Here is a 16,727-nt window from a genome sequence, read left to right as displayed (position 1 = left end):
GCAACACCAGATCCTTAACCCACTGAGCAAGGCCAGGGATCAAACGTCCTCATAGATGCTAGTTGGGTTTGTTAACCACTGAGCTATGACTGGAACTCCCTTTTCCTTGCTTTTCTACAGAGCATAAATATGTCACAATTTTATAACCAAAAAGTATATGTAGGAGTTCAAGAATCTGGCATTATCACTGCTGTGGCTTGGGTTGCTGCTGTGGCATGGGTGTGAACCCTGGCCTGGGAACTCTGCATGCTACAGGTGTGGCCAAAAAAAAAAAAAAAAAAGAATACACACACACACACTCTTGAGAATGACTAATAAAAATCCCACAAACATAGCATCTTCAGATCACTGACTTAGTCTTTGTTAGGACTATACTTTCCTACCTGATTCTCAGTGCATTTAAGAAGAATATAAGATATTTTTTTAAAAAGATTTATCTGAGTTCCCGTTGTGGCTCAGTGGCAATGGACCCAATTAGTATCCTGAGGACACGGGTTTGATCCCTGGCCTCACTCAGTGGGTTAAAAGATCTGAAGTTGCCATGAGCTGTGATGTAGGTTGCAGATGAGGATCAGATTCTAAATTGCTATGGCAGTGGCAGAGGCCAGCAGCTGTGGCTGTGAATAGACTCCTCACCTAGGAATTTCCATATACTGCTGGTGTGGCCCAAAAATAATAAAGCAAAAAAGTTTTTAAAAATTAAAAAAGTTTTTTATAGCATCTTTAGTTGTTTTTTCAGTGGGACAATTAATCAAGGTTGAGTCCATCATGTTGTCAGAAATTAATTACCAATCCCTGACATTTTATATATTTACTTGTTTATCTTTTAATTTATTCACTGTCTTATTTATTTGTGTATAGTCTACCTTCCCTAATTGAATATAAGCCCCTGAGAGAAGAACCTTACCCATATTGTTCACTGGTATAACCTTTATATCTAACTGGAATTATTGGAAGTGTAAGTATTCAATAAATATTTGTTGTTGAATGAATAGTGATGCATGCTTTCAAAAAATTAAAGGGGATAAAAACTGAAAACATAACCAATTCAAAATTTTCACATACTTACCATATTTGACTGTGGTTGCAATACCAGTCTTGCCTGTTTCTTTCTTTGTTTTCGGTAATAATTTTCAAATGTTTCCTCATCTCCCTAAAATAAAATTAGCAGAGTAATGAAAAATATACAAATAGAATGCTAAACAGATTAACTCTTTACCCCTTAAGAGTCCTTTTTAAGTTTCTAACAACTGGAATTAAATGCAGATTGGTATTTCCTACTGAACATCAAGAACAAATTTTTAGCATTTAGTTTAAAGACAGTAACCCTGTCTAGTATCAAGGCAATTAAGAAGACTAAAGATTTAACAAAGGAAGGGAGGGAGGGAGGAAAAAAGGGAGGGAGGGAGAAGGCAGATTGGGTGGGAAGAAGGAAGGAAGACTAAAGGTGGGTTCAAATAATTTGCCCAACTTATTATTTAGGCTTGAAAGACTGACCAAAGAAAATATGGCTGTCAGTGAGGGAAACTAAATAAGGAAATCAGCCGTCAAGCCCCAACTTCTGAACATACTGTATGAGGCCCTACGTGATCTGGCATCTTTCTCCATCTCTTGCCTTCTCTCATTATAGTCAATATACCATTTTCTTTTCACGTCCAGGCTTTTGTGAAATATGTTTTTCAGTTACTTTTCCCTGTATGACTTTTTAATTTTTTGTTTGGCCGCACCCACAGCATGCAGAAGTTGCCAGGCCAGGGATCGAACTCATGTCACAGCAGTGATCTGAGCCGCAGAGTTAACAATGGTGAATCCTTAACCCATCAAGCTACCAGGAAACTTGCTGAATTTTAATTTTAATTTTAATTAATTTAATTAGCCACATATAGCTAGTGGTTGCCACATCAGAGAGTGGAGATCTTTTTTACCTAACTCTAATAGAACATGGTCCCTGTCCATCTAGTTTATCATTGTATCCTTATCAGTTACACAACTCTTGGCACATGGAAGGCACTAAATAAACATTTGTTGAATGAATAAATGGCTGAAGAAGTAAATGGCTATATATCTATCTCCTCTGTCTTCTTCTCTTCTTAAAGAAAAATCCACCCAGAGTCATTAAAAAAGGTTTACAACCCATTCCCCTACTCAAGGATCCAAAGAGAATCTAAGAGAAAGAAAAAAAAATGTTAATAACAGGAAAAAAAATCAAAATTCATATTTTCACTGAGAAAATTCTGATATTTTAATACTCAAGTGGCTACAAAAAATATGACTTAGTAGCTATCAAAGGTAAGCTCATGCATAAAATATTTTTGTGTAGGTATCACCTAGTGCAGTTCTTCCAACTTTTGCACTTTATTTAAAAGAATTTCAAAAAAAACAAAAAACAAACCATGATCCCCCTGACAGTTTTATTTTGGTAACTAAATTTTTTTCACTATGAGTTTAACTAGATTAAAAGGATAAAATTTCAAATATATTATAAATAAAACTATTACATCCTCATTTAAACATGTCCAATGGATACATACCATCACTCATCTTAAAAACATGAACAAGTTCTTCAACATTCAGAAAGTTTATATTTTTCCTTTTTAAACTCGTATTTCAGCTTACTACTCTCATAGAACCTTTTCTAATTTAATGTGTTTTTTCTAACGCTATATTGTCTAATGTAATATGTTCTTATTTTTATTCGTATTTCTGAGACCGTAAGGCTTTAGGTGTTAAAGTGGTTTTTTTTACTTCTGGGTTGAATTATCATTAATAATTAGTACATAATGATCAAAGTAACCTAAGTATATTACACATTTTGATAATTAATAAGCCAAAAAGTAAATTTCTATTGAAAATGAATATCTGAATAGGATTAATGGGGCTACTTTTCTTCTTTTCTTTCTTTTCTTCTTTCTAGGGCTGCACCTGCAGCATATGGACCGTCCCAGGCTAGGGGTAGAATCAGAGCTACGGCTGTAGGCCTCCACTAAAGCCACAGAAAGGCAGGATCCAAGCCATGTCTGTGATCTGCACCACAGCTCACAGCAATGCTGGACCCTTAACCCAGTGAGTGAGGCCAGGAATTGAATCCGCATCCTCATGGAGCCTAATCAGGTTCAATAATTGCTGGGTCATGAAGGGAACTCCCTTTTTTTAAATTCAATTGACAATGTACTTTTTGGTTAAAACTCTGAGCTGCAAATTTAGTAAATTTAATTCACACAAAGAAGGGCCCACTCTAATACCTGATCTTACTACAAACTGAATGTGATGTTAGAAAGAGTCAATCAGTTACTAAATTCAGCAAATCTTTTATGAAATATCAGATACAATGCAAGGCACTAGGGAAAGAACAACAAACAACATTTGTGGTGTCTATTCTTGTTGACTGTGTAGATACAGCACAGGGATAATAAAAAGTAACAAAAGTGCTACTGGCACTCACTATAGTTTATCGTGTCCATATAAGACAGAAAAATTGAGCACTTACCAAAGCAAAAAAAAATCATTCCTCTACATCAAACCCAAAAAATCTATAGGAAAACATCTAACTTGAAAGGAGTAGTGAAAGAATAAAACAACATGAGAACAGCAGATATCTGTTGATCTATAACACCAGACAGCAGTATAATCTTGATGGAACTCAGCCTCTGTTTGCCTCAGGTGTAAATACAGTTAAATATGAGTATTTATATAACACACACACACATATCTATATATATATAGCCACCTGAAACTGAAAATAATCTACAAAGTTAAGGTAGTTTATACTCACACACATTTGAATAATTATTCTTCATAGAACAGACTAAAAAGTATTATTTTGATTCTATAGATTGAGTTTGTATAGCTTTAAAAAGAGAAATTCTTCTTAAAGGTCCATTCAAAAAGCTCAACACATTTGAATATTATTAATTTATTTGTAAAAAATGAGTTTACATTGATATTGTGCTTGTATATCATTTTTATCTTAGCTATGAAGGGCAGAACTGGTCCTATCTTTCAATAGAGGGCTAAAAGAAAAAAAAGTTAGCTAATAAAGATAATTCCATTTATTCTAATGAACATAACTGTCATTATTTTTAAATTACATAAATAATCCAAACCTCAAAACTCTTTAAAAGTAAGTGGCTTAAGAAGGCAATGGAATGACATATCAAAAGTGCTGAAAGAAAAACCAAGAATTCTATATCCACCAAAACTACTGTTAAAAAGCAAAAGAGAATTAAGACATTCCCAGGTAAATACAGTTAAATATGTGTATTTATATTGAGAGATTGATGATGCTAGCAAAATTGAGAGAACTGATGCTAGCAGAACCTTCCCTAAAATATTAATAGGACTACTTCTGGCAGAAACTAAAGGACACTAAACAGTAACTTCAATTCACATGAAAAAAATTAAGAATACCAGTAAAGGTGAATACAGAGGTAACTATAAAGACAGTAAAAATGTACTTTTGTTTCGAACTTCTTTCTTAAGACTGATTCAAAAAACAACTGTATAAAGAATGATAAATCTGTCAATGGCTGATAATATATAAATACATAGTTAGTATGATAACAATAACACAGAGGAAAGGGGTAACTGTGAACTATATTGTTTTAAGATAAAGATGTTCACTGTAATCCCAGGGCAAATGCTAAGAAAACACTGAATACATATGTATAAACAAACGACAAGAGAATTAAAATGGTATGTCAGAAAATGGCACATGAGAAAGCAACAAAGTCTTAAAAATATATGAAGTAAAAACTGGCAGAACTAAGGGAAGAATAGACAACTCAATAGTTATATTTGGAGGCTATAATATTCTCACTTTCAAAAACAGAAGAGGCAGAAAATCAACAAGGAAACAGAAGATTTGAACATTATAAAGTAACTAGACCTAATTGGTGTCTACAGATCACACCACCCAACAACAGCCAGATATATATTCTTCTCAAGTTTACATGGAATATTCTCCAAGATAAAGCAAATGTTAGGCCATAAAACAAGCCTGAATAAATTTAAAAGGACTGAAATCATACAAAGTATTATTTCTGACCATAGTGAGATTAAATTGTAATCAATAGTAGGACTTTTGAGAAATTCACAAACATGGGGATTAAACACCTAAATAACCAATGGGTTAAAGAAGAAATCACAGGAATTTAGAAAATATTTTGAGATAAATGGAAAAAACATACAACACACCAAAACACATGGATGCAGCTAAAGCAGTAGTTGGAAGGAAATTTATAGCTTTAAATGTCTATATTTAAAAAGAGAAGTTCTCAGGTGGCACAGCAGGTTAAGGATTTGCATTGTCACTGATTGGCTCAAGCTGCTGCCATGGCAAGGGTTCAATCTCTGGCCCAGGAATTTCCACATGCCCCAGGCGCAGGTAAAAATGAAAAGAAAAGAAAACTTTTTTTTTTTTTTAAAAAAAGAAGACTTCAATCAATAACTTTAATTTCTACCTATGTGAAAGAAGTTGAACACAAATGGCCACATATAGTATGATTCCATTTGTATAGCTATCCAGAATAGGCAAATTCATAGAGAGAGAAAGTAAATTAGTGGTTTCCAGGGACTGGGGAGCAGGGGATAAGGAGTGACTGCTAATAGGTAAGGATTTCTTTTTTGTGATATTGAAATGTTCTGGAATTAGCAGTACTGGTTGCACATCCTTGTGAACCTGCTAATACCACTGTGTTGCATATATTACAGGGGGAATTTTTTTTTTTGTCTTTTTACTTTTTCTAGGGCTGCTCCCACAGCATTTGGAGGTTCCCAGGCTAAGGGGTCTAATTGGAGCTGTAGCCACCGGTCTACACCAGAGCCACCACAATGAGGGATCTGAGCCACGTCTGAGACCTACACCACAGCTCACGGCAATGCCAGATCCTTAATCCACTGAGCAAGGCCAGGGATCAAACCCGCAACCTCATGGTTCCTAGTCGGATTCGTTAACCACTGAGCCACGACGAGAACTCCAAGGGGAAATTTTTTTGTTACATGAATATATCACAAAAATGCTATTTAAAAAAGGGGTGGGGGTTAACTATCCAGCCAAAAACGAAAACAATGTACTATGGAGTAAACAAATACAGAAGTCAATATTTAAGGAGTTCCCGTTACGGGTCAGCGGGTAACAAACCCAACTACTATCCATGAGGATTCAGGTTCAATTCCTGGCCTCACTCAGAGGATTAAGGATCCTGTGTTGCTGTGAACTACAGTACAGGTCAGAGACACGGCTCGGATCCCGTGTTGCTGTGGCTGTGACAGAGGCCAGCAGCTGTAGCTTAGATTCCACCCCTAGCCTGGGAACTTCCATACGCTGCAGGTGCAGCCCTAAAAACCAAAAAACAAACAAACAAACGAAAGTAACATATATAAAAGCTGTGATACAACAACAGCACAAAGGGAAGAAGACAGAAATGTCAGGTTCTTTTAATATACATGAAAAGTATACTTGGAAGTAGACTAGGACAAGTTAAAGAAAAAAATAAATGCCTTACACTCAGTGGATTATTTCACAAATAAATACTACATGAAGATTTGCAGCTCACTGAGCTTGAGGGCAGCCTTTAGAAAAGTAGACCTAAAAACCACACGTCTTTTTAATAATACAAATACATGCACACGTGTGTGTATACACACATATAGGTATACACAAAACATACACACACACACACACACACACGCATATATAAAAGATACTTACCAAAACAGAATAAATGTGCAAACATCGGTAAACAGGGGAAAAATCAACAAGATCTTGAACAGTTAAGACCTGAAAAATAAATCCATTTTTAAAAAATCATAAGTCAAACTACCAGTCCACTATTGAGATTCACGTTCTAACATTTACCAGCTATAAAAAGCATATAATATAAACACAATGGCTTTTTTATTTTGTTTTGGCATTTGCTTAGTAGTTCATTCTTCATATATTTGTCATCATTGTTGGCTGTTTTAGATTATTAGGTAATAAAGAGGAGAGGCTGTACATCTTTAACATGCTTGGTAGATTACCAGAAAATTGCTATGGATAACTAGATACATCATTATTGCTTTTTGGTAAAGACGGTGCATGAATGTATGGTTTAACTATAGAAGTTCCTTCTCTTCTGCAGCTAAGTCACATGATTTATCATTTCATCAAATTGAAGACATCATCACTATTATGTAACACTAAGAAAGAAAACACTACCACTCGAGACTATAGTATTATCAATTTTAAGATGTATTCTGATTCTGAGATGTTGATAATGTTTTTAAAGTTCACCTTAGAATTGACGAAACAGAGTAATATAGTTTCCCAAACTTGAGAAACTTTTCTTTTTTTGCCGTTGGTTTTTTTCTTTTTCTTTTTTTTTTTTTTGTCTTTTTAGGCCCACACCAGTGGCACATGGAGGTTCCCAGGCTAGGGGTCGATTCCAAACTGTAGCCTCCAGCCAACCCCACAGCCACAGCAATGCTGGATCCTTAACATACTGAATGAGGCCAGGGATTGAACTCATGTCCTCATGAATACTAGTCGGGTTCACTCACCGCTGAGCCACAACAGACGCTCTGAAAAACTTCTCTTAAAGAAAGACATTTCTATTCTCACAAATCCTCAGGATGAACTTAAATTATTTTTATCACAGTGTTATTTATTTGGGAAAACGGCAGAAGCAAAATATGGTAACAGTAAAATACACTGGGGAGAAAAGGGAAACAACCAAGTTTCACTTAGAGTATTGATCTGGGGATAAGGTACGATGATAATGCTTCTAGCAGTTAAAGATAATGCAAAGCAGACGAATGAAAATTAAGATAAAAAGATGAGACAGTCCATTTACACCATGCTGAATTTCAAGAGAGCACAGACTTATAGAGATTCTCTGAATAATAATAAAGAAGGAACAGGGAGTTCCCGTAGTAGCTCAGTGGGTTACAAACCTGACAAGCAACCATGAGGATATGGTTTCAATCCTTGGCTCTGCTCAGTGGGTTAAGGATCCTGTATGGCCAAGAGCTGTGGTGTAGATCCAGACACGTCCTGGATTCCGCGTTGCTGTGGCCGTGGCCATGGCCATCAGCTACAGCTCAGATTCGACTCCTAGCCTGGGAATTTCCACATGCCTCAGGTGCAACCCTAAAAAGAAAAAAGAAAAAAAAAAAGAGAGAAAAAAAGAACAAAAAAGCAGCTTTCAGAAACAATTATTTAGGAGTTTCCATCGTGGCTCAACAGAAACAAATCTGACTAGCATCCATGAGGACGCAGGTTCAATCCCTGGCCTCGCCCAGTGGCTTAAGAATCCAGCGTTGGAGTTCCCGTCGTGGCGCAGTGGTTAACGAATCCGACTAGGAACCATGAGGTTGCGGGTTCGGTCCCTGCCCTTGCTCAGTGGGTTAACGATCCAGTGTTGCCATGAGCTGTGGTGTAGGTTGCAGACGCGGCTCGGATCCCGCGTTGCTGTGGCTCTGGTGTAGGCCAAGGGCTACAGCTCCGTCTCGACCCCTAGCCTGGGAACCTCCATATGCTGCGGGAGCAGCCCAAGAAATAGCAAAAAAAAACATAAAAAAAAAAAAAGAATCCGGCATTGCCATGAGCTATGGTGTAGGTATCAGACACGGCTCGGATCTGGCATTGCTGTGGCTGTGGTGTATGCTGGCAGCTACAGCTCTGATTCGACCCCTGGCCTGGGAACCTCCATATGCCGCAGGTTCAGCCCCCCAAAAAACAAAAAACAAAACAAACAAAAAAACCCCACAATTATTTAATTTCATGGGACTAATCAGAATTAATTCTATATTAGAAGGACATTAAATAATATATATGTATTTTTGCTGTATAGCAGAAATTGGCACAACACCATGTATCAACTATACTTTAATTTCAAATGTAAAAAAAATTACTTTGTAGTAAGTATCTCAGTACCAAAGAAGAAAAAAAGGTAGGCTATCCAAATTAGTCTAAATGAGGCGGTTAAGCCATTATGCATTAAATTACTGCCATGGGTAATTAATATATGAGTGTTCACTACAAAAAGAAATTATTAAATTTACACTTTTACTGCTAATTATGGCAGAACAGCTAGGTTCAAATATTTGCAGCTTACAAATACAATCTATGATACATCTTGTTTATCTGTCAATTATGCAGACTAACATTTTAGATGACTCTTTTGCCCTAATAGCTCATCACAAACTGATCTACATTAATTCAATATGCACACAGGAAGACAACCTACAACTCAAAAAAGTCATTCAAAAATAGATGAGAGATGGAGTTCCAATCATGGCTCAGTGGAAATGAATCTGACTGGTATCCATGAGGATGCAGGTTTGATTCCTGGCCTCGCTCAGTGGGTTAAAGATCTGGCATTGCCACAAGCTGTGGTGTATACTGCACATGCAGCTCGGATCTGGTGTTGCTGTGTCTGTGGCACAGGCGAGTGGCTACAGCTCCGATTAGACTCCTGGCCTGGGAACTTCCATATGCCATGGGTACGGGCCTAAAAAAGGAAAAAAAAAATAGATGAGAGAGGGAGAATGGAGAGAAAAAAAGATGAAAAGAAAGGAAAGAGGGAGTTCCCTGCTGGCTCAGCAAGTTAAAGATCTAGCATTGTCACTTCCGTGGCACAGGTTCAATCTCTGGCCCAGGAATTTACACAAGCCACAAGGTGCAGCCGAAATTTTTTTTTTTTTTGCTTTTTAGGGCAGTACCTGTGGCATATGCAATTTCCCAGGCTAGGTGTAGAATTGGAACTGCAGCTGCTGACCTAAGCCATAGCCACGGCAATGCTGGGATCTGAGCCACATCTGCGACCTACATCACAGCTTACAGCGACGTTGATCCTTAATCCACTGAGTGAGGCCAGGGAAACCCACATCCTCATGAATATGAGTTGGGTTCTTAACCTGCTGAGCATCAGTAGGAACTCCCCCAAAAATTTAAAAATTAAAAAAGGAAGGAACAAAGATATAAACAAAGAAACAAAGAAATTAAGAGAAAGAAATGCCTATCACCTCCTCTTCATTTTCATCCTCTTCCTCAAATCCATGTTTCAATTCAATTTCATTCCTTTCTTCTGGAATTCTATCATTTATATACATATTCTTCCCAAATTTTACATTATTTTGCTTCTGCAGAGTAATACTGAAGGTTTTCTGCTGCTGTGCCTATTTTGGAAAAAGAAAAATTCAGATTATTTGAAAATTTACTGTGTGTAGAGAGGGATTAAATAGGAGTTTGGGATTAACATATACACACTACTATATATAAAACAGATAACTTACAAGGACCTACTGTAGAGCACAGGGAGCTATATTCAATATTTTGAAATAAACTGTAAGGGAAAAGAATCTTTTAAAAATGGATACATATGTATGTATAACTGAATCATTTTGCTGTACACCTGAAACTAACACAACACTGTACGTGAATTAGACTTCAATTTCTAAAAAATTGAAAAAAAGAAAATTTAGTGGTCAAAGGTGGTTCAAGAATTTGTTCATATTTTCTCATCTTTTTAATGTCTTAAGTGTAGGATCTGGAATGATGTCCCATTTTTTATTCATGATTTGTGCCCTGTTTCTTCTTTGTTCAGAGGTTTTGCAGGGAGTTATCAATTTTATTTGAAAAGATTAGGAATCAACTTTTGGCTTTGTTGATCCTCCATACTGTATTTTGTTTTCTATTATAAGTTTTTTTTTTTTGGTAGCACCCATGGTATTTGGAAGTTCCCAGGCCAGGAACTGAACCCAAGCCATAGCAAGGACACGAGCCCCTGCAGTGGCAACTGGATTCTTAACCTGCTGTACCGCAAAAGAACTCCCTGGGTTTTTTTGTTGTTGTTTGGTTTTTTTTTTAATTTTTTATTACTCAAATGAATTTATCACATCTGTAGTCATATAATGATCATAACAATACAGTTTCACAGGATTTCCATCCCACAGCCCAAGCACATCCCCCCACCCCCCAAACTGTCTCCTCCAGAGACCATAAGTTTTTCAATGTCTGTGAGTCAGCATCTGATCTGCAAAGAAGTTCAGTCTGTCCTTTTTTCAGATTCCACATGTCAGTGAAAGCACTGGATGTTGGTGTCTCATTGTACGGCTGACTTCACTTAGCATGATAGCTTCTAGGTCTATCCATGTTGCAAAAAATGCCAGTATTTCATTGTTTTTAATGGCTGAGTAATATTCCATTGTGCATATGTACCACATCTTCTGGATCCACTCCTCTGTCGATGGACATTTAGGTTGTTTCCATGTCTTGCCTATTGCAAATAGTGCTGCAGTGAACAACGGAGTACATGTTTCTTTGCGAGTCAAGGCTTTCTCTGGGTAGATGCCCAGGAGTGGGATTGCTGGATCAAATGGTAGTTCTACGTTTAGTTTTCTGAGGAATCTCCATAGTGCTTTCCACAGTGGTTGTACCAATTTACAATCCCACCAACAGTGTACTAGTGTTCCTTTTTCTCCACACCCTCTCCAGCACTTATTGTGTGTAGACTTTTGGACGATGGCCATTCTGGCTGGTGTAAGGTGGTACCTCAGAGTGGTTTTGATTTGCATCTCTCTAATAATAAGTGATGTTGAACATCTTTTCATGTGTTTCTTGGCCATCTGTATGTCTTCTTTGGAGAAGTGTCTGTTTAGATCTTCTGCCTTTTTATTTTTTTTTGTCTTTTGTCTTTGTTGTTGTTGTTGTTGTTGTTGCTATCTCTTTGGGCTGCTCCCGCGGCATATGGAGGTTCCCAGGCTAGGGGTCCAATTGCAGCTGTAGCCACTGGCCTATGCCAGAGCCACAGCAATGCGGGATCTGAGCCGCATCTGCAACCTACACCACAGCTCATGGCAACACCGGATTGTTAACCCACTGAGCAAGGGCAGGGACCGAACCCGCAACCTCATGGTTCCTAGTTGGATTCGTTAACCACTGCGCCACGACGGGAACTCCTTCTGCCCATTTTTTGATAGGCTTGTTTGTTTTTTTGGCATGGAGCTACAGAAGGTGTAAGAACTCCCTGTTTTATATTACACTGATTTCTACTCTTTTTTTTTTTTTTTTTGGCCACATCTGCAACATAAGGAAGTTTCTGGGCCAGGGATGGAACCTGAGGTGTAGCTGCGGCAATGCCAGATCCTTAACTCACTGTGCCAGGCCAGGGATCAAACCCACACTGCTGCAGAGACAACACCAGATCCTCAACATTCTGTGCCACAGCAGGAACTCCAGTTCTACTCTTACCTTGATTATCTCCTTCCATTTTCTTTTTTTCAATTTTATTTTATTCTGGTAAGTACATTTAACATGAGATCTACCCTCTTGAATTTTTAAGTGTACATGCATTTTACATTATTAATATATTCTATTAATAATATATTATTGTTGATAGGTATGTTTTTACAGATGAATTAAGTTTATTCATCTTGACTGAAACTTTATGCCTGTTGATTAACAACTCCTCATTTCCCCTAGCAACCACCATCCCACTCTCTGATTCTATGAATTTGACTTTTTAGATAGTTCATAATTTCTTTTTTAAAGGCTGGATAACATTCCATTGCATGTGTATAACGCATTTTCTTAATCTATTCATCAGTGGACATTTAGGTTGTTTCCACATCCTGGATATTATGAATAATGCTGCAAAGAATATGGGAATGCTAGTTTCTCTTCAAGATGCTGAGGGTTTTTTGGATAAATACCATCATGGGACATAGGATAGCCCTATTTTTAATTTTTTCAGGAACCTCCATACCATTTTCCATAGCCGCTAGACCATATGGCATTCCCATCAATATTGTGCAAGGGTTCCAATTTTTTCCTTACCAATACATGCTGCACTTTGGGGGGGGGGGTAATAGCCATTTTGAGAGGTATAAGGGAGTATCCTACTGTGATTTCGATGCATTTCCCTAATGCTTAATGAAGTTTAGCATTTTTCTGTACACCTGATGACTTTTTTTTTCTTTTTAGGGCTGCACCTGTGGCATGTAGAAGCTCCTGGCTAGTGGGTCGAATTGGAGCTGCAGCTGCTGGCCACAGCAACATGGGATCTGAGCCACATCTGCAACCTCCACTGCTGGATCCTTAACCCACTGAGCGAGGCCACAGATCAAATCCACATCCTCAGGGATACTATGTCAAGTCTTTAACCTGCTAAGCCACAGCATAAACTCTCTTGTTAGCCATGTTCCTTTGGAGAAATATATATAGAAATTTCTAGTTCTTTTTTTTTTTTTTTTGTCTTTTTGCTCTCTCTTTGGGCCGCTCCCGCGGCATATGGAGGTTCCCAGGCTAGGGGTCCAATTGCAGCTGTAGCCCCTGGCCTACGCCAGAGCCACAGCAACGCGGGATCCGAGCCGCATCTGCAACCTACACCACAGCTCACGGCAACACTGGATCGTTAACCCACTGAGCAAGGGTAGGGACTGAACCTGCAACCTCATGGTTCCTAGTCGGATTAATTAACCACTGCACCACGACGGGAACTCCTCTAGTTCATTTTTTAATTAGGTGATTTTTTTTTTGTTATTAAGTTAATTCTTACTTATTTTGGAGATTAACTCCTAATCAGACATACAGTTTGCAAATCTTTCCTCCCATTCTATAGGTTGCCTTTTCACTCTGTTAATTGTCTTCTTTGCTACACAGATGCTTTTGAGTTTGATGTAATTCCACTTATTTTTGTTTATGTTGCCTATGCTTTTTATGTCATATCAATACTTCTACTTTTATTAAGTTTAACTTGCTGTTGTTTCTCTAACTTCCTAAAATGGATATTTACATAACTGATTTCTGCCGTCCTTTCCTAGTTTACAAATGTAAGTCTATAAATTTCCCTTAAACATGACTTTTGTCACATCCTGCTTTTTAAATGTCATATTTTCATTATAATTCAATTCAAAACATTTTCTCATTTCAAATGAGCTTCTCCTCTGACCCATGGGTTATTTAGAATTTTATTTCTTAATTTCTAAACATATCGAGATTTTATATTTATTTATTTTCAGTTTATGGAATAATGCCAAAATAGCCAAAGAATATGCTCTGAATTATTTCAATCCTTTGAAATTTATTGATATCTGATCTATGGACCAGAAATATCAATCTTGGCAAGTGTTCTTTAAAAATGTATATTCTGAAACTATAATACAGTGCTACATGTGTCGATTAGGTCAGGGTTGCTAATCATAATTTATTAATCTATCTTTATCTATCTATCGATCTTTCAATGTATCGATCTATCTGTCATCTTTTTAGGGCCACAGCCATAGCAGATGGAAGTTCCCAGGCTGGGGGTTTAACTGGAGCTGCAGCTGCCAGGCTATGCCACAGCCACAGCAATGCCAGATCCAAGCCACATCTGCAACCTACACCTCAGCTCACAGCAACACCAGATCCTTAACCCACTGAGTGAGGCCAGGGTTCAAACCCACATCCTTGGTACTGGTCAGGTTCTTAACCCACAGAGCCACAATGGGAATTCTGCTAATCGTATTATTTAAAAGGACTAAATCCTTACTATAGCTATTGGTGCCATTAGTTACTGAGAGGAGTTCATTAAAATCTCCTATGATTATCAAGTTGTCTATTTCTCCTTTTAATTCTTTTTTTTTTTGTCTTTTTGCTATTTCTTGGGCCGCTCCCGCGGCACATGGAGATTCCCAGGCTAGGGGTCCAATAGGAGCCGTAGCCACCAGCCTACACCAGAGCCACAGCAATGCGGGATCCGAGCCGCGTCTGCAACCTACACCACAGCTCATGGCAACACCGGATCCTTAACCCACTGAGCAAGGGCAGGGACCGAACCCGCAACCTCATGGTTCCTAGTTGGATTCGTTAACCACTGCACCACGACAGGAACTCCGTCACCAGTAATTCTTTTTAAAAAGGTAAGCCAAATACATAAATGAAAACACCCAGAAAAAATTAAAAGATATGATACATACATGAACATACATAAAATATGCTCCCTTAACTCCAAGTGATTATTTATAGAAAAAAGTCTACTAACCTCACAGAAAGAACTATGGTGTCAAGTTGCAAACATATTCCACAGAAAATGCCCAGTTTGTGAAGACTAAGAATGCAGAAGCTGTTAACTTAATTATTGACAAAAATGAACATTTCTACAGATTAAAAAGTTGAGAACCCTTATATTTTCTTTTACACATTTTAGTGATACTCCACTATCAGAATTTCATTATCAGAGATTGAAAAAACATATAGGCTTAATCAAGGATTTTAACTTCCTTATATAATGCATATTAGTGGAACACTCCTGTTTCGATAGGTCAGGTTGTAGCTACTCTGTTCTGTTAGCATGCAGAAAGTTTACCCACTGCCTCTTTAGGGTGAATTCTCTCTAAGGGATACATGACTTCTAATCAGACCTTTCTACTCTCAGACAATCAGACAATGCAAATCACAGAAATCTAGCTCTACCCTCACCTAGACCCTGATGCTGGCTCCAAAGGCTTGTGCTTGAGAAAAATCACTATCCCTCCATTACTATCATCAACCTACTCACTGAAAAAACATCAGAATTCCCTTTTTCCTCATGTGCCCAAACTAATTTTGTCTATGATTTTCAGTTTTCACAATAAAACATTTATTTAAAGCATTGTTTCCAAACTGTGTTATGTATAAAACTAATATTTCACACAGTATCAATAGATACTCCTTTAAAAAGGTGTTCTATGCTCAAATAAGTTAAATATTACATACTATCTCTCTCTTCCAAGGGATTTACAATTCATAAGAAATATGCTTAACTTTATTTAACCAAGATTTCCCAAACTTATTTGACCATTTAGTCCCTTTTCCCCCTAAAATGTCAGTCAGGAATATAATATTAAACTGTTAACAGAGACTATGAATTTTAGGTATTTAATGGCTAATTAAACCAAACTACTCATAGTGGACCCATCTCTCATATTAGACTGAGGGGAAAAAACCCTATAAATGCAAGGCTGTCTTTTACTTTAAAAAAATTATCCCTAGAGAAGCCAAAGCTCAGCTCTAAACTCTTTTAAAAAAATAAATAACGTCCTCTGCAACTCATGTACAGCACAGTGCTAGATCCCAGAAAGGCAAAAATAAGTAGGATGGATATATCTCCTTCACCTTAAAAACTCACTATCTAGTCAAAAACACAAAAAAAGGAGTTCCCACTCTGGCACAGTGGGTTAAGGATCCAATGTTGTCACAGCTGTGGCATAGGTGTGGCAGTACAGGTTTAATTCCCAGCTTGATGAAGTAGGTTAAGGATCCAGTGTTGCCACAGCTGTGGCATAGGTGGCAGCTGCAGCTCACATGTGATCCCTGGCCCAGAACTTCCATATGCCATGGGTGCAGCTGGAAAAAAAAATGAAATAACCAATTATAACGCAGTATGAAAAGTACAATAGATGTATGCACTGAAGAGGAAGTGACCATTTCCAGCTAGCAGGAGTGAGACAAAGGAAGGTAGATTTCACAAAGTGATGTTTAAGTCAGCTTTTGGGGGAAAAAGCAGGAATTCATCAGACTGGACAATTTAGAAGAATGGAAGACATTCTAGGTAGAAGAAACAACTAGTGTATTCAAAAACTTATGAGATCTGATAAACTAACAGCACTCAAGGAAGAGGGAGTATAAGAGATGAGGTTTTTGTCTCATGCTCAGGAATCTGAACTTAGGTAACTAGGAATCACTGAAGAATAAGTGATTTGGTCAAACTTGCATTTTAGGGCAA

The 16,727-nt window shown here is 37.6% G+C and overlaps 1 protein-coding gene across 2 annotated transcripts in view; it reads right to left on the bottom strand.

Moving 5' to 3' along the window:
* The window catches only part of EXOC6 (exocyst complex component 6), a 229,115-nt gene that overhangs the window by 129,992 nt on the left and 82,396 nt on the right, over window positions 1-16,727 (bottom strand). For both annotated transcript variants that reach the window (XM_047759791.1, XM_047759790.1), the window contains exons 7-9: window positions 10,006-10,158; window positions 6,710-6,778; window positions 1,070-1,153 (exon numbers count right to left, since the gene is read on the bottom strand). In XM_047759791.1, the coding sequence (XP_047615747.1) occupies window positions 1,070-1,153; window positions 6,710-6,778; window positions 10,006-10,158 (306 nt within the window). The remainder of the gene's footprint in view (window positions 1-1,069; window positions 1,154-6,709; window positions 6,779-10,005; window positions 10,159-16,727) is intronic.

Source organism: Phacochoerus africanus, chromosome 15 (genome assembly GCF_016906955.1).
Source record: "Phacochoerus africanus isolate WHEZ1 chromosome 15, ROS_Pafr_v1, whole genome shotgun sequence".
Lineage (NCBI taxonomy): Eukaryota > Metazoa > Chordata > Mammalia > Artiodactyla > Suidae > Phacochoerus > Phacochoerus africanus.
Note: the sequence above shows the minus strand (reverse complement) of the source record. Positions and strands in the feature narration are given on the sequence as shown.